The 27,833-nt window shown below is 41.8% G+C and overlaps 2 protein-coding genes and 1 long non-coding RNA gene across 3 annotated transcripts; 2 read left to right on the forward strand and 1 right to left on the reverse strand.

The window, feature by feature from the left end:
• Nucleotides 1-872: 872 nt before the first annotated feature.
• Nucleotides 873-7,792, forward strand: LOC102209591 (diamine acetyltransferase 2). The gene is made up of 6 exons (XM_005744931.1): nucleotides 873-1,236; nucleotides 1,527-1,578; nucleotides 4,837-4,920; nucleotides 6,092-6,193; nucleotides 6,285-6,325; nucleotides 6,496-7,792. Exons 1-6 carry the CDS (start codon nucleotides 1,174-1,176, stop codon nucleotides 6,661-6,663), a joined length of 510 nt encoding a protein of 169 aa, XP_005744988.1. The 5' UTR covers nucleotides 873-1,173; the 3' UTR covers nucleotides 6,664-7,792.
• Nucleotides 7,793-14,031: 6,239 nt separating this feature from the next.
• On the forward strand, nucleotides 14,032-22,657 carry tnfsf12 (TNF superfamily member 12). Its single transcript, XM_005744932.2, has 6 exons — nucleotides 14,032-14,801; nucleotides 16,209-16,290; nucleotides 18,460-18,519; nucleotides 18,669-18,692; nucleotides 18,786-18,913; nucleotides 21,525-22,657. The coding sequence occupies exons 1-6, from the start codon at nucleotides 14,550-14,552 to the stop codon at nucleotides 21,798-21,800; spliced, it is 822 nt and encodes a 273-aa protein (XP_005744989.1). The 5' UTR covers nucleotides 14,032-14,549; the 3' UTR covers nucleotides 21,801-22,657.
• Nucleotides 22,658-24,824: 2,167 nt separating this feature from the next.
• On the reverse strand, nucleotides 24,825-27,353 carry LOC106456381 (uncharacterized). Its single transcript, XR_001290521.1, has 3 exons — nucleotides 27,294-27,353; nucleotides 26,935-27,087; nucleotides 24,825-24,880 (listed from the first exon to the last, which is right to left on the reverse strand). It is a non-coding gene; the product is annotated as an uncharacterized LOC106456381 (long non-coding RNA).
• Between the last annotated feature and the right edge of the window lie 480 nt (nucleotides 27,354-27,833).

A 27,833-nucleotide genomic window follows, 5' to 3' on the forward strand; every position in this document is an offset into this window, starting at 1 on the left:
GATCACATGGGGAAGACGGGTCAGAGAGGTATAACAATGGAAAATGCACCACATGAGGAAAGATAAGGAGAAAAAAAATAACTTCCCCCAGACTGAGCTCCAACAGGGAGATCAGTTTGAGAACAGAAAAAAACACCTCTGCACATAGCACATGAAAAAACTCTTAATACACCAAAGAAACACATGACAAGCAACAGGGGTGGGTAAAGGGTGAGAGACAGCCAGTGTAGACAGTGCATCCGGGCCTGCAGCACATGCGCTGGTCTCCTTGATCCACCGTCAGCATCGGAAGGGAATAGGCGTCGAAGGCGTTTGGAGGGGGGGATGAGTGTATATCTGCATGTGTATATATGCGTCTGTGTGTGTCCAGAGTTCAGCTGAGACAGTGTCCTTCGCCCTGCCGAGCTAAGTAAACAGTCTTCCAGCCAACCCAGGTGGCCTTGCGTAGGACAGGAAGAACAGTCAAAGCACAGTAAATGAGACATTGAGTCTCAAAGGAACTACCTGTACAAAATAAGGTTCAATAAAAAATAAATATTGTTCCTACATGATAATCAACCCAGTGTTTTTTGGCCACTTAAACCATCTGTATTTACCTGCCTTCTTGGAAGATCTCTTTATAAAAAGACACTTTTAATATCGATAAGACTTTTTAGCTGAATAAATAAACATGACTGGTGCTATTGTGTTGTTTGAGGCTCAAAATGATTTGATATGTTCGACACGTTTCACAGATTAGTGAAAAGTCATTTATAACAGTTTAAATACGGGAAAACACTTCAAGGGGAACCGGTGTATGCTTTTTACGCTGGGGCCCCCTAGAGGATCCCTCTGGCCCCTGCAGGAGGCAGAGGAACACCAATAAAGCGAAAAGGATGCTGCTCTTGAAAGCATCCGGAAGCAATCTCTTAAACGACTGCAGCTAAAGCCTGTTAATGGACGTCCTCTAATCCTCGGGTGCACTTTTCAGTCCGCAAGAGGAGCTGACTCACTCCCCTGTCACCTCCTACCTGGAGGAGGGCGCTCTTTATTCAGTTTCCATCCTCCGTGGAGAGGCTGTGGCGTGCTGGTCCAGGCTAGACGAAGAGCTGGGTACTTCTCCAAGTGCTCGTCATCCGTGCTCCGACAGGCCGGAGCAGCACTGTGAGCATCACCGCATCACATCCACTCGACATGGACTTCTCCATCCGCGCGGCCAACCTGGACGACTGCAAGGACATCGCGCGGATGATCATGGTGAGCGGACACGTGCACGTGCGCGCGTGCGGTCCAGCTGTGTGTATGACTCCGAGGACATTATTAAGTAGCCTGTAGTGGCTTACGTCAGCAGGGCTTTTCATAAACACGGTGTTGCTGTTATTATTAGATTAGTGAGATATTATCGCATGAACTGTGCTCGTCCTGCTCGTTAGTTTCAGGCTAATAAACTGCCTGTAAATGACATGTTTACTACCAGCTGAGCAACACTGATGTCTGGGATGTCCTAATAAATGATGGCAGCTGATGCTATTTTTGTTTATGTCCAGGAACTGGCAGAGTATGAGAAACTGGCAGAGCATGTGAAAGTGACCCAGAAAGGTAATGTATGTAGCGATGTCTCAAGTTTCTGCCTTGATTTTATCCATAATGCTTAATAATGATTAAGAGTGTGTGGTTATTATAATGTAATTTATAAACTTGGATATAAATGTTTAGTCTTGCTTTATAGGCACATATATAATATCTTTAATAACAAATAAATTATTACATCGAGTAAAACCACGTTATTTGTTTTGGTATCATTTAGAAAGTCTGGGTGAATTAATTAAAGTTTTTAAAAGCAGCTTTATACACATACAGATTTGTGAGTGTGTTAATGGAGCTTTTATAACTACTTATGTCAGATTTTAATCCATGTTTAATTCAGGCAGTTGTCATTAGTTCAGTATTTTGTGTCACCACATCTGTTGTGAGGACCATCTATACTTTACAAAGGATTTATAAATGCCTGAAAAGGGGAACTTCAAGACTCAGTCTTTGGGAACTTTACAACACAAAAAGTCAAAAGAACTTTTTATTCAAAAATGGGGCGACTGTGGCTCAAGAAGCAGAGTAGGTCACCTACTAATCGTAAGGTTGCTGGTTCAATCCCCACCTGCTCCAGTCTGCATGCCAATCAGTTGCTCTCTGATGCAGTGTGAATGCGGCAGAAAGCACTTACATAGAAAAGCAGTGCTTGTATGAATGGGTGAATGAGGCAAGTTGTATAAAAGTGCTTTGAGTGTTCAGTTAGAGTAGAAGTAAGAACCAGTCCATTTACCAACATTACTCATTTAATATTTGCAGAACATCAAAATGTAAGTTGGACCACAGTCTGAGATTGTAGAAGAGAGAAAGAGACTTACTGAGAAGCGAGAGCCACAGGGTATTTTAAACTAAACATATTGAAGCTTCTTTTCATTTAAAACCAACATCAATAAGGTTATAACAAAGCAATAGTGAATGTATCACAGAGCATCACAAACAAGTGTAAACACCATAAACAAAGCATCCATCATATTAATGTGTCAGAGTCCCCGGGCCATGGGCTCCAGGCTTTGTGTTCCTCTAAAGGTTTTTGTGTCTGTATTTAGTCTGGCTCCTTTTGTATATTACTATGATTAGTAGTCTTCCTTGAGTATTTTATTAAATCCTTTGTAGTTTGTTTATATTTTAGTTGTCTTCTGGGCTTTGCATTATTGGGTTATCATCATTTGTGGTCCCTGTCTGTTCTCTAGTCATGTCTCCATGTCTGTCTGTTTGTGCTCCGTCTCTGCGGTTGTCTAGTCTCCCTGTTAGTTGCCTCAAATGAGTCTTGTCTCCTTAGTCGGTCATGTCTCTGTGTTTGTTTGCTTTTCTGCGGCAAGTCATTATGCCTTGAGTCTGGGTTTCTGTCTCTGTGTTTATGTTTCCTGTCTCATTTTGTCAATCTCTCATCCTGTTCAGTTTCACTTCCTTTGGTTCTTTAGATGGATTCTGTTCAGCTGTGTTCCACAGGTGTCTCCACTCCATCACTCTGCCCTTTGTCACCTCGTCCCTCATTCCCTCTTGCTGTATGTCCCGTACGTTCAATGTCTTCTGTGTAGTTTCCTAGTTAGTAAACTAGCATCCTAGTATCTGCTTAGTTTGGGTTCTTTTGTATTTTTGATCCCTGTGAATCCAGCAATAAACCTAAATTTTGAGTTCAGTGTCACTTCTGAGTCCTAATCTTGCCAGCTACACAGCAACATATGACATAATTTGAGAATGCAGGAAAATGTTTTCTGTCTTTTAGAATTACTTCTGTTCATTCCTCAGGTTCAACTTTCCTCTCGTTTGCAGTTAGTTGTTGTCAGTTAGCTATCTTTAGTCAGAGAAGTGCTCCTGAATTAAACACATAAGTTGTCAGCTGCCGAGCCTGTAGAGGTCTATGTGTCCCCCCTTGGCTATAGCCCCCGAGATGAGCACTGACCACAACCAAACCAAGCCAGTCACACTGAACAATGTTACAGGCAGAAGAACATTCTCCTCAGCTTCAGCAGACTCTTTCACATCTGTCACATGTGCTTAGGGTGAACCTGTTCTCATTTGGGAAAAGCACAAGGTGCGAGTGGTGGACCTGCCAATACTGGTATTCTATGGCAAGTGCCAAATAGAGGCCATTGAACCCTCAAGCCTTCCTTGTGAAGTCTGTTTCTGATTGTTTGGTGAGAAACATTCACATCGATTACCTGCTAAAGGTCATTGTGCTGCTCTGGCATCCTGTTCCACTTTGCACAAAGGAGCAGCTCCTGGTCCTACTGATGGGTTAAGGGCCTTCTATGGGCCTCTTTAGCTCTGCTAGCTGCTAGAGTAACCGCCTGTCTCTTGGAGTCCATGCTCTTGAGACTGTGTTGGGAGACACAGCAAACCCTCTGGCAATGGCATATATTGATGTGCCATCCTGGAGGAGTTGGGACTACTTGTGCCACCTTTGTAGGGACCAGGTATCGCCTCATGCTACCTGTAGTGACACTGACCCTAGCCAAAGGAAAAACTAGTGAAAAAATAGTCAGAAAACATGAGGAGGGAAAAATATCAGTGGTCTCCAGCTGTCAAACCATTCCTGCTTTTTTGGTTAATTGATTGGTTAATCAAATCTCTCAACTCTCTCTGATTGGTTACAAACTTTGACTCTCATTTCTCGCTCTCTTCAAATAGAGGTTCAAATTGTGTTCTTGGCCTTATAAAAGTTAGTTGGACATATCACACAGTGTAAATGTTGGAAAAAATCAATGTTATTATTTATTTAAAAAATAGTAAACAATCTTCTTCTGCAGCTGTAAAGTCAACAGTGTAACAAATAAGCCAATAAAAAAGACATTTTGATTAATGCAGATTTCAGCTGCTTCAGGGGAACTCAGTTGTGGATGTGAAAACTACCAAAGGAAGTGCAATGAGAATAAATACACAGAGTATGTAATGTGGACTTTATCGTCCAGATGAAAAACTCTTCTAACCAAAAAATAAAGTTTCTGTATCAAGTATAGTTTGGTGTTCAGTTATATTTATCTAAGCCCAGTAGATTTTATCACACTATAATAAAGTATTTGTCTGTGAGCCATTTGTTTCTACCACCAGGTAACAGGTTTTCCCAGGAAGCTTCATTCTAAAATTAGGAATTATGGACCTTTGAGGAAAAACCATTGCACTGTATTTTCCAACAAAAGCTCAAGAACTGGTTTTAAAGCTCTCTCTTAGCTAAGATTACATTTTGATAAAAAGCCTCAAACTGTTAAATGTAAACTGAATTTCCCCTTGTGAAAACACCGTGTAACAGTATCTATAATTTCTTTTCAGACTTGGAGCAGGATGGCTTTTCCAAGAACCCGTTCTTTCACGGGATCATCGCTGAGGTGCCAGAACAGCACAAAACCAAAGAAGGTGATCATGTTACGCCCAGTTTTCTCACACACTGTTGCGATCTACTGTCTAACAGCTGTAACCCGGTTACTGACACAAACTTAAAACTGATGGGTGACGACCCGCTAACAGTAACAGAACCTTACCAACGGAGAGAGCGAGCAGGAGAAACAAAAAGAAAAACTCAGGAGTAAACTGTAGAGGTATATCAAGTAAAGCCAAAAGGTCAAAAACTAAGCTAACTGTAGACTCAAGAGCAAGACTTCAGCACTATAAGATACAAAAAGCTAAACAAGTTTAACATTTTATATATTTTTGTATAATTACTTGTGTCGCACTAACTGGAAAACGGTAGCTACACTTAACACAAACATTAATTGCCATATAGCGTCCATTTACATCATCCTGCATATTTATTACTTATGTTACCTAATGTAGCAGCACACAGCACATGTACCCTCCCTCCTAAAACACTTCTTACATAACAAAGTTGAAGTGCTTTTCCTAAGAATGCAGTAATTAGACCATTAATATACGCTCTGCTGCCCAGCTGTGCTTTTTCCTTCCATGACACGGGCCTTTTTCCACACAGTCACCGCTGTCCACTATCTGAAGGCTTCAACTATCAGAGGCTATACTGAGAAGTAGCTACTTATGTCTTGGATCTCATTAAAGTTGTGCTCCGCTCTCATCAGTGCTGCTTTGAGCTGCTGAAAAAATTCAATAAATCCATGAACTGTCCAGAGCCAATCAGCAGAGAAGTTAGCAGCCAAACAGTTTTGGACTCAGAATCATCAGATTCATCAAGTCACTAGACACATGACTCCAGATGTTCTGCTGCCTCCAAGGAACCAAAAACAAAAAAGAGAAGTAATAGTGGTTAAAATGACCTAACCAGCCTCACCACTGGGAAATATGAGGTTTCATTTATAAAGATTGTTGCACATTAACTGTGAGCAGCACCACGACTCATATCACTTTTTTCACTGATGTGAGGGAAATGATACATATTTATGTGTTTACAGTGTAATGTAAAGCATTATGCTGTTAATAATCACTGTGCTAAATGTTCAGAGTCATTCACTCAGTGGGAAGGAGCACCAAAACGAATACACAAATTTCATGAATGCTGAATTTTGCTTCTTCTAAATAACGGTTATTTTTACATGCTCAAACTGTTTTCTTCTTTCAGGGCACACAAAGATCGGCTATGCACTTTACTTCTATTCCTACAGCTCCTGGTCAGGCAGAGCCATTTATATGGAGGACCTGTATGTGATGCCTGAGTTCAGAGGTACAGTACAGCCTCTGAGAAGATGTCTCATCATCACTCTGACCCTATATTTGCAGGAAATCTCAAGTAATGCACGTGATCTGTCTTTCAGGGAAAGGTGTCGGTAAAGCACTAATGAGCAAGGTGGCACAGGTGAGTGAAACGTGAATAATGGAGAAGGTAAACCTTGAGCATTTTCCTGTTTTCAATATTTGCAGGAAAATATGCTGAACAGTGTCTCAGAGGCAGCATGCAGAAACAGCTTCCATGCTACATCTACAGCAGTCATTCCTGTCTTCCTTCTTGTTTTTGCTCTCCTGTAGCTGGCTCTGGCTGCTGGTTGCCACCAGCTCAACTTCACCGTCCTGGACTGGAACAAACCATCGATGGACTTTTACCTCAGCCAGGGCAGCTTCGATATCACTGCTTCCATGGGCTACCACTGCATGCGCTGCGAGGGGGAGGCGCTGGAGCACCTGGCTCAACCTTAACCCAACCCTCATGACCTTTCGTGACCTTTGCAGCCATGAGGTCAGGCCACACACTGCAGGGATGGAGCACCACTCAGTGGCCTCTTTCCAAAACTTGACAAGCTGATTTTTATTGACTGTTTGCTAATCCCTGCCTTCCTTAACATTCTAACTTTAAAGCCATTTAGCAATGTGTTGCATATTAACTATAACATTTTTCACCATTTTTATGCAGCAAACGTCACCTACATGTTGGTAACTAGCCTTTACTTTACGGATCACTTAAAGTTGGTAGAAACACACCCCTACCACAGTATAATATTTAAGAGATATAACTTTTAAAATACCTGTCATTTTAATGGAGAGAGACAGAATACATATCACATAAGAGTTCTAAACGGAATTGCATATTTTCATTGACTGAAATAAGTATTTGATCCCCTACAACCCAGTCAGAATTCTGGCTCCCACAGATTGGCTGTGTGTGGCACACGGATTACAGTCAATCAATGAATTAATGATTCCACATTTCAGTCTCTCCACCACCATGGACAAGAACAAAGATCTGTCAAAGTCAATGTCAGGAACAAGATTGTAAGCTTGCACAGGAATGGGATGGGCTACAGGACCATCACAGATAGAAGACATAAAAGAACCATCAGTCAGCCTCAGCCTAGATCTCCATGCAAGGTCTTGCCTCATGAGCTGAGGATAATCATGAGACAGGTGGTAGACCAGTGCACTATTAAAGATCTGAAGGCAGTTGGGACCACAGTCACCAAAAACACCATTGCTAACACACTACTCTCTAATGGACTGAAATCTTACAACACTTGTAAAGTTCTTCTTTTCAAGAAGGCCTGACTTAAGTTTGTCAGCTGAATGATTCAGTGAAAGCTTGGGAGAAAGAAAATCAACTCAACCTGCCATGTTTGGAGGAAGAGAAATGCTGAGTATGACCCAAACACCACCATCCCCACAGTCAAGCACGGAGGTGGAAACATGCTACAGCTAAAGGTACAGGACCACTTCACTGTACCATGAAATCTTGGACAAGAACTTTGTCCTCTGAGTCAGAACACTGAAATGAGTCATGGATGGGTCTTCCAGCAAAAAACCCCAAAACCCACAAAGATAAAAGACCAGTGTTTCCCAACCTTTTGGAGCCACAGCACATATTTCACATTAGAAAAAGCACAGCAAACGCTACCAAACAAAAATGTCACGAAGAGCATATTGATCATTTTCCCATGCACACCAGGTATAGTGGAATTGGCTCATTTGTCCCCAGTATACCTCTTTCTTTTTTTTTTGACCACTGCAAGGGCCGGAATCTTCTCCAGGACCCAGATCAAACTGACTACTTTTTCTTTTCAGATATTTATCTATTGCTATTGCGCGCTGCGTGGTCTCACAGCATGACTATCCGGTTGTTCAGTCTGACGTCACTAGCCGTGTCCGGGTCTAAACTCCGCTGCAGGTCCATATATCAAACGATCACTATGGCATTACTGAGAGTTGAAAAACTGTCTAAAGTCTTTCATCTTTAATAAAATGATCAGCGTTCTGCTCTACCAGGTGTAACAATTGAGTTTAACATCCAGGCATCCATGAAAACAGAATTTATGACATTTAACGGAGTTAGAAGTTAGCAGGAAGTTAGCTCGCTAGCTTCTATCTAAATACAATATAGCATGTCCTGACTGCGGGGTTTTGGAAACAAATTAAAACGTACAGCTCTGTTATCACTTCCAGCATAAATGAAGACAGAAAACTAAACAGCAGTGACGTTTGTAGGGTTACTGAAGTTTGGCTAGCTGGTATATAATGATGTGCTACGTGACCGCTAGCGACACAGCTATGTTAGCATAATATAAACAAGCTAACTTTTTTTCCACTCAATAAAAGTTAACGTGAGTGTTCTCGGTGGTCAGGAACAAATGTAATCGCATGGCAGGATGCTGTAAAAGGACCAAACTTCAGCCAGGAGAACAACTGAGATAATCCATCCATAATACGAGGTTAGCCATTCATATACTGCTGCATGGGCTGGGCTGTAGTTACATCCTAAGGTTTTAAAAACTGAGCTTAAATAAATGATTAGTGGTAATAAAAGCCGAGGGAGGTCAGCAGTGATCACTGACTGTTTTAGGAGCTTTTTGAGATTAAATAGAAGAAAATACAAAACATTAAACATGTTAACAACACAAAAGCCATATTAAACGCAGACTACTTTAGGCCCGGAAGTAGGATTCATCGTGTCATCACTGAACAACCGGATTATGCAATTTCTTCTTCGTCTTCTTCTGTTTTACTGGCAGTTGGCAACCCATTTAATTAGAGCAGGTAGTTGTACTGCCCTCTAGTGGAAGAGAATGTAATTGTTCTGCCTGTTACTCAGGCTGATCGCTTAGAGTACTAATCAGGTGGAACCAGATAATTTTCCACAGCACGCATACCTATGTGCCGCGGCACAGTGGTTGGGAAACACTGGCCTAGACAATCTTCAAGCAGCAGATGGATGTTTGGGTGATATTTTGTCTCTCTCCATTAAAATGAAACTACCATCAAAGAGACTATTAATTTCTTTGGAAGGGAGCAAACTTACAATTCAGCAGGGGATCAAATATTTAGTTCCCCCACCGTATATGAATAACATAAAATTAATTGTCTGATTTACACCAATATTACACATACTTCAGATGATGTATTATGCACAGTTAGTGCCTATAGAATAATGACACAATGCCTGAATTTCACTATAAACTTGTGAAACGTGAGGCTCTCTGGTCTTCTCCGGTACCTGTTGACGAGCACTGGAAAAACTCTGTCTCTGCACTGTGGAGAAACTGGACAATCACTATGCCGGGCAGGGATTTAGCCAATGGTCATTTACTTTTATGTTGAAAAGAATATGCAGTGTCAAGTGTTGGAATGGGGAAGAAATGCGTGCAATACATTTAAAAAGTACAATACAGAGACACTGAAGCTGTTTTGTGTTTGTGTGACGTGTTAAGAATTGTGTGATAAATGATGAAACATTTAGACAACAGGGTGTGATACATGTGTATGTAGTGACATTTTAGACAACTTGTGACCTAAGGTATAAGATATGATCTGAATTTTGTTGGGGTTTTTTTTGCACAAAGATCCTCAAAAATCTTATGCATCGCAACACTAAGACATATGTTCAGTGTACGACTGTTTTAAAGGTTTTTTGTATCGTATCCCTTTAAATTTACTCCAACGACAGCAACCAAAGAGTCAGTCACCTCTGCCTCTCGTCTTCCAGATGAGGAGCGCTGCGAAGCTGTTGTGAAGCACAGCGTTGGTATTTGCACTGTTTTCTTCTTTTTTCTAGCTGTTTATGTGTATTGAGGTCTTGTGATGAGAGTGTACGCTAAAGGAATCAGCTGGACTCAGACTAAAACCTCCATCTTTGCAGCCAGACGTGCGGGACTGGTTTCAAAGACCTGGACGAAGCCTCGAGTCAAACAAAAACAATCCATCTGGTCGTATTTGAAAACTAAGAGAAAATCTTGGACTGGGCTCAGTGCACGTCTTTGAACCTGTCTCGCTAAAATGAAAGCGGCGTAATTCTGGTCTGCACTTCTGTTTTATATTCAGTCTCAATTTTTTTTCTCTCAGAGAGGGCTTCTTTCCAGCACTTTAATGAAAACAGGCTGAGCTGGGGGTTATATTTGGTTTGTTTTCTTTCTTTCTAAACAAGAAGAAACCGCTGACCGTTCTTTGTTACTTTTTGCAATTTGCATTTACAAAGTAATTCACTCTGGAATGCATGGTATTTTATTTTATTTAGTTAGTTCGCTATCCATCTTTGGGACATCGAAATATTGCATGTCCAATGTGCAAAATCTGCAGCCTAGCTCAGGTTTGCAAAGTAAATCTTTGTGCTGCTACAAAGTGCATTTCCACAAAAATCCACACAGAGTCCAAGGGATCACGAGGGGATCATTATGTCTTATCTGCAGCTTCCCATCAGAATTTCAGACCAAGTGCTATAAATTATTCGGTCTCAAACTGTTTTCCCAACATGGATTTCCCAAAGCACTTCAAAATCAAAGTTCAGCCCGTGTTCCTGTCAGTCACGACTGCAGTAAATCTCAGAAGAGACGCTTTGTGCATAAAACAGAGAGCAGCAGCTCACCAGTTTAATATTTTTTAAGATGTTTCCTCAGTTTTTAGTGTGTTGAATATGTGTGTGTGATTACAACACTGTGTAATAGCAGAGGAGGCAACCGTGACGCATTCTCATTTCCACGGCTGTGCGGCCGTGTTATCCAGTGTACCATAAGAGCTCATATCAGTGTTCCCGGTGAGGTGAGGTCGGTGTCTTTAATGTCCTCATATTTCCAATGTCGTCTGTGAAATTACCGAAAATAAAAGTTGTGTGGAAACCTTGTGAATTAAGGCTTTTCGGGGCATTTTCGACTTCATCCGCTGGGTTTTTAAAAAAAGAGCTTCATGAGGTGCATAAATTCCCTCGGCTCACAGAGGAGCAGTAAATTCCTCAGCTGAAGTCAAAACACTGAAAAGAAAATCACCAAAAATGGATCCATAAGTTTTTCATCTGATATTCGAAGCCATGAAATTGCCACAAAAGGTAGATGCTTGAATTTTGGGTCATTTGCTGTGTGTAAAAACAAACAATGAATAAAACACTCAACATGTACGAGAGTCAGTGGTTTCATGCTGTGACTGTCTTGAAAACCAGAAACTGTCCACCTGTTGGTTTGATTAGAGTAATAAAATCTGTCAGAATTCAAGGTGACGTGCATGTGTAGCTGCGCATTTCTTCTTTAGTCTGTTTGTCTTTCTTTTATTAACATCAGACGTATAGATTTAATATTACTACAAAGTAGATGAGCTGTGCTATCCAGAGCTAAAACTTTAATGCAGCTCAATTTAGCCAATAGGGGGCGTACTGACATCACCCATTTTTAAAAATCCCAGTTTGGTGTCATTTTTTCTCCAACTATGCTCAATACATACTATGCAAAAGTCTTGATTTAGTCCTGATTTCTTTGTGTTTTACTTCCGAGCAGCCAGGCTTTGCAGACATTCTTTGAAGTGCTCTTGAGGAATAGTTCTCCAGGCTTTTTGAAGCTCTTTCAATGTTCTTCTTTGGCTGCTTTTTCACTCAGTTTCAGTCCAGTCCTTGTATTTGGTCATCATCAGAGAAATGTTTGGTTTGTTTGTTAAGCCACAAGACAAACATATAAATCAGTCAAGACTAAAAAAAGGCCCTTTAACTCAGGGACTGAAGGGACGAACCACTGCTGTGTCAACACAAAACAGACAACTTAGCAAAGAACCAATTTTAAATTGTACTTTTAGGCACAAAAACACATAATTTGTTCCCATTTCTTTAGCTGAATCTATGAAAAATATCAAGGATAACAAAGTTTGACAGACACAAAATAACATGCCGATTCCCAAAGAGCCATTAGCCAAAAACTTAGCACATCTCTGCACGGTGTGCAGTGTGGCCTTAAAAACAGCTCATGAAAAAGATACAGTTATGAGGTACATTTAGATTTTTATCCACCATGCAATACTGGAAAGCATCTGAGCATGACCCAAACATACTGCCAAAGCAATAAAACACACAGTGGGACACTATCACCCATGGATTGGCCTCCCCAGAGCCAGATGTCAACATCATAGAAGCAGTGTGGGATCATCTTGACAGAGAACAGAGTTCAGACTGTGTTGAAGATGTTGTAACAAATGTTGACTTTCAAGATCGCTGCAAGCGACCAAACTCTGTCTTTGACTTTTTACACAGTTTTGAATACTTTAGCCTCCACATAAATATACAGACCTCTGCTATATTTAACAGGACATGCACAGATCAAAGTACAAGTACCTGCTGCTAATAAGCCATGAAAAGCTAAAACAGAAAAGTCCACTGGTAGTTATTCAATTCAACTGCCTCAAGGCGCTGCAGCTCACATTGTTCTATTCGCCATGTGAGGACGAGTCACATTTCTGTGGAGTTTTAACCATGAGTAGTGCTAAGCAGGGGTATTTCTCAGTCCCTGTTTGGTGACTCTCCCACGCATCCCATCCACAGTAGCTGTCATAAGGCGGGGTGGACTCTGGACAGTTCATCACATGACTCTGATACATACACTTGTGAAATGGAGACGTTCCATGTTTTTGAATCATATTCAACATTTCATCTTCTTCGATACAGTGCCTGCAAATAAACGTGATATACTAGGATGCAAACAAAAAAATAGATATTTATCAATAGATGTAACATTTGCATAATCGTCCACAGCGCTTGGCATCTGCTTGCTGAAATGTTAGACCGTCCTTCCGTGCAGTACATTTAAGGGTTTTCTTCCATTCCTGCAAGTGGGCCTTTGCGGATTTGCTGCATGCTCCTGATCAACATTCACTCTGAATCAATGACTGCAAACTCACCAAAGTTTGAAGCAAGAAACCCCAAATGAAAACATTTCCACCGCTATGCTTTACAGATGGTTCTTCTCCTGAAAAGCCACATTGGGTCCAAACAAGTCTACTGCTCCTGTGGCCAAACAGCTCTGTCTTTCATTGGGCTGCCCAGAGCATGTTATTCCAAAAGTCTCTGTGTTCACCTATATGTTCACTGGAAAACTGTAGATTTATTCTAATCTTTTTGGGCAGGAAGTTATTTTAACCCTAACCCTTCATTTTCACACAAATGTGCACAAGGATGCTCATTCTCACATACGTGTGCGTGCGTTAGACGTTCAGATCGGCAGGTGAGGTGCCAGCAGTGCTGTCCAACAAAGGCTGGAAAGACGAAGAAGACAGTATGTGAGCAATGAAAGGTTTGTTCTTCTTTAAGAAAAGCATCAGCGTGACTCCTCGGGCTACTTTTAAATTCAAGTTTGATTTTAATTTACTGTTTGATATGGTGCCTGCTGTGTGGGGCCTCGTAAAAAGGCACTAGAGCTCTGAAAAGCGCCTCATACCCCTGCTATTTTAATGAACAGCGTCATTTTGTAAATGTGGCTTCAGCAGCATGCTTGTTTAAAATGATTCAACGCGCTCTCCAGAAAATATTTTAGGAGTTGCAGAGATCTAGTGGTCAGGACACAGTGTCCCCACGTGAAATTCTCTGAAGATAAGAACCTCTGTGCTTTGTATAGAAGGAGCTGGTACTCCTGTTTGAACCCACTGTCCTTTTGTTCCCTGGAACGGTTTATCTTTTTTGCTTTTCTTTTTATAAATTCAATTATGAATGAAAACTTTGCTCTCTGGCTCACCTGTTGATGGCACAGTGGAAACCAAACATGCAGCGTGCAGATCGTGAGTCTATACAGCCACCGTGTGGTTGCACACGGCACTGTCGCGGACATGAATGGCACATATTTGGAGTTGATGAGAGTGATTTGACATGCAGCGGAAGCCTCGCGTAAAGCTTTCCGTGCGCTCCCCTCGTCGATTTTCACGACGGCTGCCAGCTGGTATCAAAAATTCAGGGCGCACGCAAAGTTCGCCTCCAGCAGAGAGTGTGTGGCTGCGTGTGTGTGCGTCTCTCTCAGCGCGTGTGTGTACATTCATGTGTGCTCGGTCTGTCTGTCTAATAGACTGACCCCCCAGCACGCCGTTTAAAGGGAAGACAAGAGAGCTGAGTCAACGAATCACAAGGAGAAGGATGCAACAGTTGATGTGCGCCAGTTGCACAGTTTTCTTGTATTTGGAGACGGCCTGCACACACGGAGGATGGTGGCCGTGATTTGATCAGATGTTTTTGCTGCTTTGCTTTCAAACTCATCTGCCAGATAAAGCTAAAAGTTAAAGAGCAGATCCTACAGAGCGGTCACAGCCTGTCCTCTTATTGCCAGACTGGATGGACATTTGGACTGAAATGCATTTGGAGGGACTTCATGCTCTGCTGGAATGGAGTTGAAGCGGGGGATTTCGGATGGTCTGCGGCGGTGATTAGCAGCGCAGTCTGCACCAATATGCATCGGATTCTGCAGAGGAGACGAGTACGCAGGCTGCGGGTCGTCTGGGCTTCTCTGGCGCTGGTGGCTCTGTCTCTGGCCGCATGCAGCGCGCTGTTTACGGCGTGGACTTTGCGACAGACGCGGGACCTGTCTCAGTCCTTCAAGATCCTGCAGGACCGACTCGAGCAGGTTTGTGTCATACTTTAGAAAAAGACCTTAATAATTCGAGCGTGCAGACAGCCCCTCTCCGTTTTTGCACCAACAATAATATTTACTCTCCTGCAACTTTTTTTTGAAAGACCATCAAGTGTTTCTTATGTAACTTCTTTTGTGGCTGCGGTTACGGGAATCTTGGCTGGGGGCATATGGACAAATCCACACTTCACCCTCCCCCTTTTCTCTCGCCCCTCGCACGTAGACTACTTATTCTCTCGCACCATTTCTCTGCTTGGCACTTTTATTACTCGCCAATAAGCGCAGTCAAATTGTGCCGAGTTGTTGCTTATTTTTGTGTCCGCCTCCCCCTGTTAACCACCTCCACCCCCATTCTCCCCGGGTGGGTGATCATGATTAATTACTCTGGTGCCAGTTGTGCTCCTTTTTTTTTTTAAATCTAATTTTACTGGAAAGCCTCAGCTATTTGGCGTATGCCCGCTCACCCCACTGCCTCGAGTCTGCCGGGGACTCGAGGCGTGAAACGGGCTGCACGATAAAGCGTGGCAAGTGTAAATCATTTTCAGCCCGCACAAGCAAACGCTTCTAAATCTCCTGCAAAGTGCAGCTTTCCTAAACTTTTTTCCACTCTCCTTCTTTTTCTGTTTTGCACTTGCAGCAAATATCCGACACTAGATTGCATCACAAGACAAATAAATTTCCTAAAGGAGCCAGAATGGAAATTCTTCTTGTTTTTTTTCTGTTTTTGAGTTCAGTGTATTTCACAAAACCAGATTGCAATGGATTTTATATCAGGAGAAAGAGAAGGGGGGGGGCAAGAAACCTGCACATAACACAAATACCCCCCAAAATTGGACACGTGGAGTGTTGCTGGAGCCCTCCCCAAGGGGGCCCCTGTTCTGTCCATTTGCCGTTAGCCAACTTCTGATGAGAGCCCAGTGAGTGAACGTCTGGAGGGTGCACTGCAGCTCTCTCGGCCTGCTTTTCCACAGTAGCAGTAAATTTAAACATACTTCTTCCCCCCTCCTCTGGAGCAGCTTCTCCTCTTACTCGATTTAGGCCTCCTTCGGTCACCCAGTGGAGTCTCCCCCCCAGCCACCTTCCAGTTGAGGGTTTAAATCCTGTCTGGCTTGACAAAATCAATTTCTTTCTTGCGGAAAAAAAATGACATGTGAAAAATTCGAAGTGCTGAAAACATGCATTAGGTGTCGCAACCAGTCGCTGAGGAAGTGGTAGATTTACAGCTAGAATGGCAGCAAAGGGGGCAGGATACTGCCAGAGACCAGTCTGCTGCTTATGTGGCTGGCAGGAAATAAAGGCTGTCTGTGGCCGTGAGTGGGTTCTGTGCCAGAAAAAAAAAGTTATGAGAAAAATAACTGGCCGTTTGTTAATAGCTTGGTTTTTTTCTGTGTGTTTCAACAGGTCAACAAACAGAGGAAGGCCATTGTTCAGCTGATCCTGGAGAAGAGAGAGCTGCTGGTGGGGCATCGAGTGAAGAGAGATGGTACTAGTGCTGTGATATACTGCTAATTTGGTATCGATCCCATACCAAGTAAATTCATGGCCAGTGTTTCAGCAATACTTTTAACCTCTAAAGGCAGCTTATGTAGCAGATTTATGAGATGAATCATCAATTTGCTAATTCCTAACACATTTAAATGGTTAGTGATGAGTAGTTACTAAGAGAAAACACACCTTTCATCTTTTCATGTATTTTGAAAGTGATTTTTTGAGGACCTGGAGTCTAAATGTGTCCATCTCTAAAGCACATGAGCTTCTGTTGTTTAAATGTGCTGAAGTCTGTAATTAAAACAGACGTTAGGCCATTTTTCACAGTAGATGTTTGATATTTTTCCTTTTCCAATAAAATTATTTAACACAATTCAGTTGGCTACACACTGAACTTATTAGGACATTAATGCGATCCTATCGCACCAATACCAGCATTTGTATCGATACTATCGATATTTGGCCCAATCCGCCCAAATCTAGATGGTACTGCGTCTCGAAAGCCTGCCAAAGCCTGACATTTTTCTTGCACTGCAGCACCACCGGCATGTATAAGACGTCCTGTCCTTTCAGCTCTCCAAATTGCCACAGACACAGTCTCCTTACCAACTGTTGTTTTTTTAGGAAGAACATTTAACGCAGAGCGCTGGCCAGTCTTGGCCCCACATGCCACTTTGGTCAGGTCTCGCGGGCCGCAGGCACTACCCGCTGCTAAAAGTTGACACAGGAAAAAGTAGGCAGCTGGAAGACTGTTTCAGAAATTACAGGTCTGACCAGAGCGGCCTCGAGTCCCAGAAAAAAAGCAGCTGGCGCGGGCGCTGGGGGCCTTGTTGCACGCTTTCGGGCAATGAAATTGATTTTTTTCCCCACCGCCAGAACACACGACTGACACAGCTATGATTTGTTGTGAAAGCGGTGATATTTGATGACCTATCATTGCTGTATTTATAGCCTCTGCTTGCGTCACCATCACGGGACTGCTTGATTGTCCACGTTTTGCCCGAGAGTGAACCCACACGAGGGCTTTTTAAAGGGGATTAGAGTCTAGATTTCACCAGTGTATCTGTATTGATATCCTCTAAGTGCTAGCTTATTGGTTTTAGTAACTAATATCTCATTAAACTGTCAGAAACTCATGGCTGTCAATGGAAAAAAAGAAGAAAAACGAGGGAATAAGAAGAGCAAACAGCTTTTTCCAGTCTTGCCTTTCAGCAGGACACTGCTGTTATGTTCTCCTCTGAAAAGACCGACAGCTTAAGTCGAGAAAATCTGGCCAGCCTGAGGGCTTTACGCTCGGCCATAGCAAATCCACAAAGTCCACAGGGTCACCCACATGTGAGTTATTTTCACAGGGGCTCAATATTCCCGAATGATGACCGTTGGGGGCGTTTGGCCCGTCTCATCCTGAAACATAAAGTGTGTCATTCACAGTTCATACACAGAGTTGTATCAGTGTTTGAAATCGGCTGGATTGTAAGGCAAAAAAACCCTAAAAAAAACTTTTAGTGGGGAATAAGAGCAGGCGGTCATCAGTGCTGTGCTTTATTTATTGCAGCTATCTGAGCTTGTTCTTGGATGAAGCTGGCTGTTGCTTCACTCTGTCACGCTGCAGCCAAAGACCCTCTTTGACTCTCCTGTTCCTGCACTTCATTTTTCTTGCTTAGCCTTTTAGTTCTTCAGCTTTGCCTTTTAATGCCTGTCCTTTTCTGCTTTATCAGTCACTTTCCCCCTGTCCATCTTAGGGGTTTTATTGGTTTTCTAATTTTTTTTTTACCCTTCCTTCCAATCAGATCTCTCCAGCCTCCTTCCTTCCATCCAATCTCTGTATTCAGTATTTTCTACATGACTGCGACCAACTGGCTCCAAGATTAGCTGCTAAACGTGTGAGTGCGTGTGGTGGTGAGGAGGCACGCGCTTCTGACCGAAAATAATAGTTTGAGGAAATATTATTGAAGCACGTGAAAGGAAATCCTTTACCCATCTGCTAACCCTGTTAGAGCCAGCCAGGTCTGGATCTGAATGGCACCAAATTAACGCTTCATGTTATTAGACAGATAGAGATGGGGATGATTGCTTTGTCCAAATAAATTGTTCAAGAAAAAAAAAAACCCACAGACGTCATTTTTATGTGCATTCAGTCTCCTTTCCTGCCTCCCTTTTACAGAGAGGACGTCGAAAGCAGGGAGGAGTGGAAATGGAAGGAAAGCGGCGTCTCATTTTGAGAGTAAGTGGCTTGGCAGATCTCTCGTAGCTGTCTCGTGTAGCATCTGCTGAAGTGTTTTCAATCATATACCCCTATACGATTGCACTCATAAAATCTTAATTGACTTTCCCTTTTCCTTTTCTTTCAACATCGCTTTTGCTTTCCGTCAGTAACCAAAGTCTCCTCTCAGCAAGGTAAGAGTCGTAAAAGTGAAGGACAGAGGTTGATCTTTGAATCTTTTGTCTCTGAGAGGAATGACCTGGGATGTGTGTGCATGTGTCTAACAGTGGGAGAAGGTGGGGTGATCAAGGGCTGGGAAGAGAGGACGTTGAATATGAGTAAAGCGGTGAGGTACAACAAGGAGCAGGGCACCTTCACCGTGGAGAAAGCAGGCGTCTACTTCCTGTTTTGCCAGGTGAGTTTCTGCTAGGAGCGATAGTTTATTTTGAGCTGCAAACTCTGCATACAAGGTGTGGCTATTAAACAAGGAGTCTGGGCTTATCTAAGCTAACCCAGCATTAGTCTGGGACTGTCTGGCAGCCGCACCTCTACCTTAAAGCTGAACCAGTCACAACTTTTCCATTAATAATGCCTCAAATGAATGTGGGCAGTATTAAAGGCAGCTCAGTGATGTACTTTGAACCCAGACAGAGCGCCTCTGAGTGGAGTTAGCATGTTTTCTCTTTACACAAAAGAAAAAAACACCAGGTTAGTCCTGCCTGTTTGTGTGTGATAAACTGTACAAAATCAAAATGGTTCCCAGTTGGCAGCTAGCTGATGTACACAGTGATATGCAAGCAAAGATGAAGTAAAGATCCAGATATTTCCCTCAGGTTCTGGTGAACCGTAAATAAAAGATGCCCACATCTTTTTAAAAAAAAAAAAAGTTCAATTTTCCATCAGTGTTAATTTCATTGTCAAGTAATTTCTCTCAACGACCTTTTTCATTGAGAGAAATAATTTTACTGATGCTTACGTCTGCGAATAGGAACGAGATGAAAATATTCTGGAGATGAGATCCAAAGACAAATAATTAAGTTGTAGAAAGGCAGAATGTGTTTGGCAGCGATCCAGTGGTTAGATGCTAACAATCGATCAGCCCTCGGGCAACGGTACAGCTTTTTTTTGGAAACAGAACTCAGAAATCTCCCTGTTTCTTATTAAAATGTGACAAAATGTTAGTGCTTTGGACAAAGACAAGACCAGACATATGGACACATTTGATGTCAATAAAAGTAGGACACCAAACTACGCCACACTTTTACGCTTCATATTTTAATCAACTGAATCACATTTAGATTTAATATTTACTATAATTTTATGAGATTTATTCGATTAAAACTGACTATGACTTTAGACTTATGACTAGAATTAAATCAAAATTTGCACTGGTTGCTGAAGAACATAATTGGACTGGAGCCGATCCGCTTGCGCTAGCTAGCTTAGTTAGCATACCTTGCTAACTAAGCTAGCTATCTAGCTGTTCACTTTTAATATAAACCCTTCAAAGAAAATTTGGTTGCACAGTATTAATGTCCTCTGCTTAAGGTTTTAAAATTCATAATGCTACTGTAAAACAATATTTTTGCAGTAATGTTACAAAACAAAAATCACTGGCTAATGAATTATACCTCACAAGTTGTTAGTCAGCAAGCACACCTTGGCTAATCCTCCTTTCTGGAACTTGGTATGACAAATGTTTACTTAAGTTTTTAATTCAAATGAGTGACTAAGTCCATAAACTCAACAGGAAAGTGTTTAAAGAGGTCAAGAAAGAGACATTTTGCCTTAAATGTATATAGGATTAGAATTATTTTTGTACCTGTATCGCCCCCTGGTGACTATTAAAAAGAACACAAGCTAAGTTACTTCTACATTGGCTTCACTCTTTAAACCCTGAGGCTTTGTACTGTTTACAGTTACGCATTAGCCAGTATGTAATGCAGCAAACAAAGTCGACATTGTGTAATGTATTTTTAGGGAATTCAGTTTTCGCTGACAGTGAATTATTTCCTGGAACGGGCAGCTCTGTTTAATTCCTTTTATGACAAAATGATTAAGAAACCCATATTCGCAGTAAGAGGAGTACACTCTTACAGGAAACAAATCAAAAAAATCAAAGTCTTTGTCAGCTGCTGGTGACTGATGACATAAATTCATCTTTTTTTAACTTTTTTTTTTTTTACAAAGTCATATAATGAAGTAATTCATTATATGACTTCCCTTTAACCTGACTTCCTCTGAAACCACATACTGTGTCATACTTCGTGTTTGCGATGGGCACATCCATCTTTTATATACAGTCTATGTAAAAGACCAAAACAGAGTCAAAATGAAAATGTTTTGTCCCAAAGGTATAAATGCAGCTTTAAAGTTGATTAGGTATCTTTATATTATTTCACAAAATTCTATATTTTTATCCTGCCAACTTAATTTCAAAAAACAATTTCAGACTATGGTTGGGTAATAATTTAAAGTGAAATTAAAGTAAACTGAAACGGGTTCATGGGATGGTTAAGACAAAGTTCAAACACTGACGATTCTGAGAAAGATGAATCCAGCTGAAAACATCTTAAATAAAACAGAGATCCAGGTTAAAGCATCACACCTATAAAAATACATTTCTTACTTTTAGTCTGGTGAATTAGGCTCCAGCCCCTCTGTGACTCTGAATTGGATAGGTGGAAGAAAATGCATGGATGGTTGGATAGTAGGGTGAATTAAAAAAGTCTGCATACAAAGCTAGAAGCAAGCTTTATTTAGCTCGAGCAGTCATAGTGTAGATGTATGAATCATGTTTTTGGAGAGCTGGGTATCAGGTTTTGGGTAATCTCAAGTATCCAGGCCTTCCTCCTTGTCAGGCTGACAGAAGTCTGGAGAAAATCTAAGCAAAAGGAAAAAAAAAAAGAGAAAGAAAAAGTCATGAAATCCTGAGACAGTGTGCTTGGGTTTCACATGAATACTCCAGAAACAAGTTCTCCCTCTGCTGACCTGTTCATGAGAGATCATCTTCTCTGTCCATTCAGGTGTTGTTCAACGAGCAGCAGTCTCAGTACGTGAAGCTGGACGTGGTGACCCTTGGCTTGAGGGCTCAGAAGCTGCAATGCATGGAAGGCTACGGGACAACCCCCTCTGCCGGGCCGCACCCTTTCCACTTCCTGAAGCCCTGCCAGGTGTCCGGCCTCCTGCGACTGGACAAAGGCACGGAGCTGCAGGCCATTACGGGCCCGTCCTTCAGACTCCACAGCGTAGGCAATCCCTCCGCCTCGCCTCACGTCTTTAGCATCTTTAAAGTTAACTGAAGCACACTGTGGAAACTTTTTGTTTGTTTTTGTTTGTTTGTTTTAACGAGTAAACAGACTCATCAGAGAACTAACTTGTTTTTGTGCGGACAAGATTGTTTTATAAATGGTGAAGCTGTCATAAGCGGTCGAGGCATCGCTTAATGCTACGGCTTCTTCCCAAAGACGTTAATTTGAAAGACAAACCCTGACATTTGGGGAAGCTGTTGTGGATTTTTTTCCCTCTGGACTGCAGAGCTGTTTTGGAACGCAGATTTTTGGAATAAAACCAAGGCCCGCAGTGAATGTCTGCCGAGGGAACAGATGTGATGGGAGCTGTTCTGTAGATAAAGGGCTTCATATAAAAAAGAAGAAGCAGAAGAAAACTCCTTGGATGTTCATCTTAGCCTGTGTATTACGCTATAAATTGTGCTTAAACTCTTTATAAGACTATGAGTAAAGCTGTGCATGCACCTTCCACTTCCACAGCTGAGAGCACATCTGCAAGCGGCCTACACGAGTTGTCATATATTTTATACAATGTAGCGTCAGTGTGTATGAAATCTTACAAATCAATTTTGTTTCTGTTTATACTGATTTTATAATATCAATGCAAGCATTTTCTTTAAATACTTTGGATATATTTTACACACATTTTACATTTTATCAAGGAGATGGTTTGGGCGGTGTTTTAAATACCATGGATGTGAATTTGTTATCTTTTATAAGGTTAAAATGATTGTTTGTATACTTTGTTGTGCAAGTTATACCGAGCGAAGCATAGAGCTTTAAATATAGCTTGTCCTTACTCCCTCTTCTTCACCTGATTGATGACCATTTTTCAAGAAATAACCTGATAAAACTGTTAATTATTCAGCCAAAATACAGATAAAGCTGTATTATAAATGAAGTTAATACATTTTCCTTTTTTTTCATCACGTTGGCAAAGTATAGATGCTTATGTAAGTTATTCACAAAGAACTAACAGAAAGAACATCACAAAAACGAAATGCACTGCCATGAAATTGGTACACGCCTTCATGCACCCCTGAGCGAATTCATATAAAAACAGCCGTTTCCTGTCAGCCTCAGCTGGATGTTTTTGTTTTGCAGTCATTGTTGTGGCTGATGATGGGTCTTTAATGGTCGACTGCGCATGTAGGCATGATCGGTTCACGTACAGCAAACTCTGTGTTATCTTATTTGGCAGAAATCTATGCATTTTCTGTTCTTTGTGACCATTTGAAAAGCTTTCATTAATCCAATTCAGGGTCACAGCAGTGCTGGAGCCAATCCCAGTTGCCATAGGGCGAGGGGTGAGATAAGTGGCCCTGAAAAAACTAACAAAGAAACTGTATGTATGCGTGACTAAAACCCAAATTTTCAACAGATAATCTTATTACACTTAGTGATTTCCTTTAAATCTGACTGAAACCTCTTAGAAGGAGATCCAAATACTTTCATGCCTGAGAAATCCTCTGTCATGGATATTCACACCTCTCCAATGAACCTGCTCATGTTAGTAAAACATTTTCTACTTTTATTGAAGATGCTACCCTGCACCTGAACACATGGAGCTTCACAAAGTCATTTCCAAGTTACAAAATAGATTATTAAACCCTTCTGCTAATCAGCCCTCTCAATGCGGTAAACAGTGTGCAACATTAGCACTGCTGATTGCAGACCAGTGACGTCCAACCAGAGATTCTTGTACACCAGGATATAACTCTGCAGTTTCAGAGAGGTAACAGAAAGCCATTTTCTTACCAAGTTTGGCATTGTAGGAGCGCTGTGAGAGGACATGCACACCTTGGACACCTCTCTCTACACAGAAAAGCCCCATGCACAGTCTGATATCCTCGTGTCAGTGTTGTTCCTACATCATCATAATAACGCTGGCCCAGGATCAGCATTGCACCCGGCCAGTGACGTTGTCTGAGTTAGTTAGCATTCAGTTAGCATTAGCCAAAAAGTTAGCTAAGTTAGCAAACCAAGATAAATAAACTAAATTTGGCTAACAGCAAAACTAACCTGATAATATGTTTGTTATATTTTATAAATGAACAAAGAAAACACTTGAAATGCTGACCATTTGTTTTAGAAGAGAGGTTTATTTTAACAAAGGTATGGTTTTACTTTTTTCTCCATATTTTAAAGTTATGCGATACAACAACGTGCTTCTTCAGTTGCAATTTTGATACTGGACTGACATCATTATGATAATGCAGTGAGAACACTAACACAGGGGTATCAGACACGTCAGCCTCCTGGCAGATTCAAATCCAGACGCTTCTTGTTGTAAGGTAACAGTGCTAACCTTTGCACCACCATGCAAGCCCTAACTAATCTACTACATAAGTTAAATGCTAATAGGTTCAAAAAGTTAGCTGGTACTGAAATGAAGAGCCAATGAAAGTTTATATCAAAAGGAAAGAAGCATCGGGACAAAGTTAAAACATGAAAGAGCAGCGATGAGGCTGCTGCTAAGGGCTAAGCTAAAGGACCCACGACAGCAAAAATATGAACAAAAGCAACCACATATGTTACTTCACATTTATTATTTTGGTATTTTAACCAGTTAGTAAATGATTAAAACAGATCCCTAAAATTAAGAAATAGTGAACTGAAAGTTACAGATTAACAGTAGAGGGTAAATACCAATGGGTTATATTGTGAGCGTTAAACAGCTAAAATTAAGTATAAATTAAGAAAAGGAAATGAATGTCATTTATCCATTTATGCAATATGGATAAATGACTTCATCACCCACAGTATGCGTTAATATTGTAGTATCAGGGTCAGAATTTAACAAACTGGCCCTAAAAACGGACCCTTTATTGTATAAAATTATTTATAACAAAGGCAACCAGTGAAAGGGTTACCAGAGCTCATCTGGGCACTGTGGGTATGCATGGGTCTGACAAAAACGACTGAGAGTCATTGCTGTAGTCTGTCCTTTTACCCTTTTGTGGCTTCATTTTTATTACAGTGAATTTATAAAAGCCAGATATTAAATCAGTTGTGTGACACCAAAAGCAGAACTCTGCAGAAACATGGAAAAGATCCAACATCAATTTTCAAGGGAGTCGTTCCAGGTTAACCTCGGAAAAAAAGAAAAAAAAGAGAGTTCTGGTTATTTGGTGTCTCACTGCAAAAGAGAGGTGAATGGTGTCAAACTGAAAGTTACATTTAAGAGTTCAGTTTAATATCTAAAAGCTTTTAGTATTGGGTTTGTTTTACTTTTATATCCTTCTGGAAATATAACTCCTTCCATTCTCTCATACGCTGCTGGTTTCCGTAATATTCCTTGCTACAATGCAAACAGTGTGTATTTCTAGCCGTGGGTTTCTGCACTCCCACTCTTGTTTATAAGTAGTTTTTGTGGATGGACCACATTGGTTTCTCCTCAGCACTTTACTGCAGCGATCGCAGCGTTTTTAATTGGAACCAAACATTTATGTTTTCAAATGGAAAAAAACGTCCGATTCTGCAGTGCAGACGATATATCCTGTTTGATTTCCTCATCATTTTCCTCTTTCCTCTTTATGTCTCAGTCATCCCCCCCTCCACATCCCTGTGCACCTCATACTTCCCTGTCAGCACCAATCAGACTACACACACACACCAACAACCCTCTAAATTTTCACTTCCTGAATCTGAACCTGAACCACATAGCTTAAAGTCTTTCAGGAAAAACATGCCTCATCCCACCCCCGCCACCACAAACACACACACAACACACACATGAACACTTCCCTGCCCCAATTCCTTTTTCTTTAAATGTCAAAGTTTATCGCCATCTCGGAAAATTCTGTAATGTTGTGAAGACGTTCTCTGTAAAATGATGATGTATGCATTGCCTAAACATTGTTAAGTTTCCACTTTGTTCACACTTTGAAATAAACCTTCCTTACTGTTTTTGAAAAGCTCAATTTCTTTTAAGAAAGAGACTCAAAAATAAGTTAATGGGAAGCATAAAACAGCTAACAAAGCATAAGCCAATTTCGAACCATTATCCTGCTCAGCCTTGAATATTGGAGAGGAGAATGACTCCATACATGATGGAAAATGGATATGTGAACACCTTGATCCAAAAGAGAGGCATTCCATGCTTCACGGGATGCCTGGAACACAGAAGAGTCCTAGGCCAGATGACACATGAAGCCAGGTCAAAGAAAAGCAATCTGACAGTAGTCTGGCTGGACTTTGTAGACATTCCTCACAATCTTGTCAGAATAGCCATAAAGTATTACCACGTCCCAGACCGCATCAAGGGAATGATCTGTAGCTACCTGCGAGGGATCAAGCTCAGCTTCAAGACCACAAACTGCATCACCCAGTGGCAGCACCACGAGAAAACGATTGTCACTGGTTGTGCAGTCTCCCCCAGCCTATCATCCTGTTATGAACCTCATGAAAAATGTAACCAGCGACTCGGCGAAGAACTCAAGCATCTGATAACAGTGATAAAGGACTTCGTGGATGACCTTATAATCACAACATCTTCCCATGTGCAGGCAAAATTGGTCCTAACCAAGCTTGATGAGGTGGCAACACAGACTACGATAACTAAGGGACAGCAGCAGCATCCACAATACTGAAGAGAAAGCATAGGGGTGGTTGAAGACTACTGATAAATCTGGGCTCCTGGGGAAGTTTCAGACATGGCTGTATCAACAACGCTTGCTTCCAAGGTTGATGTGGTTTCTGATAGTGTATAAAGTCCAGCTTACAGCAGTGGAAGGAGTGGAACGAAAGATCATTGAGCACCTAAGAAGCTGGCTCCAAGTTTTACTCCAGTCGGGCTCTACATCTGGGCAACTACAACTACTCTGTCATCTCTCATTGCAGAGTTCAAAGTGGCAAATGCAGGTTTGCCTTCATCTTCAGAGATTCAAGAGACAACAAGGTCAGAGAAGTAGGTTAAAAACCACATCAGGACAAGAGTGGAAGGACTCTAAATCACTGGTCCAAGAGAAAGGAATCTTTAAAATCCAACTTTATTCGAGCACCCTGTGCAGGATGACAAAGTCTGGGCATCACATGCTTCCAAAAATCTGGAAAAGTTTAACTTAACAAAGAGGAAAACCATGATCCAGGCAGAAATGAGAAATATGGAGGAGTACCAGAGGAAGTTAAGAGCAGTCAAGCTTACCTCCCAGGGCTCAGGGGCAACGTGGGTCAATCAACCCCAAGAGGAAGGTGACTTGGTGTCATGGTCCAGGAGAGTGGCTGTGGTTTTCCACGTTTCCACTGAGTTCCACCTCTGGGCGGAGCCCTCATCCACACGCCTGTCATGCTCACCTGTCTGTGATCCAGGATAATCAGCCATCAGTATTTAAGACCAGCACATTCAACTTTTCTTCACCAGTTCGTCTCATGATCTACATTAGTATTAGGCCTCCTTTGCATCTTGTGATTTCTCTTGTTCATGCTAACTTATCCTGTTCTCCTTGTGTTTCTAGTAGCTTCTCGGATTCACCATACTCCTCATTCGCACTTCTTTTCACTCACCTGGATGCTGGTCATCTCTGGAAATGCTAACCACTGGTTCATAATCAGGGGCAGCACGGTGGCACGGTGGTTAGCACTGTTGCCGCACAGCAAGAAGGTCCTGAGTTCAATTCCACCATCACGCCGGGGTCTTTCTGTGTGGAGTTTGCATGTTCTCCCCGTGTTTGCGTGGGTTCCCTCTGGGTACTCCGGCTTCCTCCCACTGTCCAAAGACATGCAGCTTGTGGGGATAGGTTAATTGATTAATCCAAATTGCCACTAGGTGTGAATGTGCGAGTGAATGTGAGTGTGAATGGTTGTCTGTCCCTGTGTGTTGGCCCTGCAACAGACTGGCGACCTGTCCAGGGTGTACCCCGCCTCTCGCCCTATGACAGCTGGTATAGGCTCCAGCGCCCCCCGCGACCCTGAACAGGATAAGCGGACGCGAATGGATGGATGGATGGATGGATGGTTCATAATCACAGGATCACCTTTCCTTACTTGCCTTCCCTCCTGCCACTGGATTCCCCTTTACTGGACCATTCAGGTTGGATTCTGGAC

The sequence above is a fragment of the Pundamilia nyererei genome, unplaced genomic scaffold (assembly GCF_000239375.1).
Source record: "Pundamilia nyererei isolate P.nyererei 1_Seehausen unplaced genomic scaffold, PunNye1.0 scaffold00151, whole genome shotgun sequence".
In the NCBI taxonomy this organism is placed as follows: Eukaryota; Metazoa; Chordata; class Actinopteri; order Cichliformes; family Cichlidae; genus Pundamilia; species Pundamilia nyererei.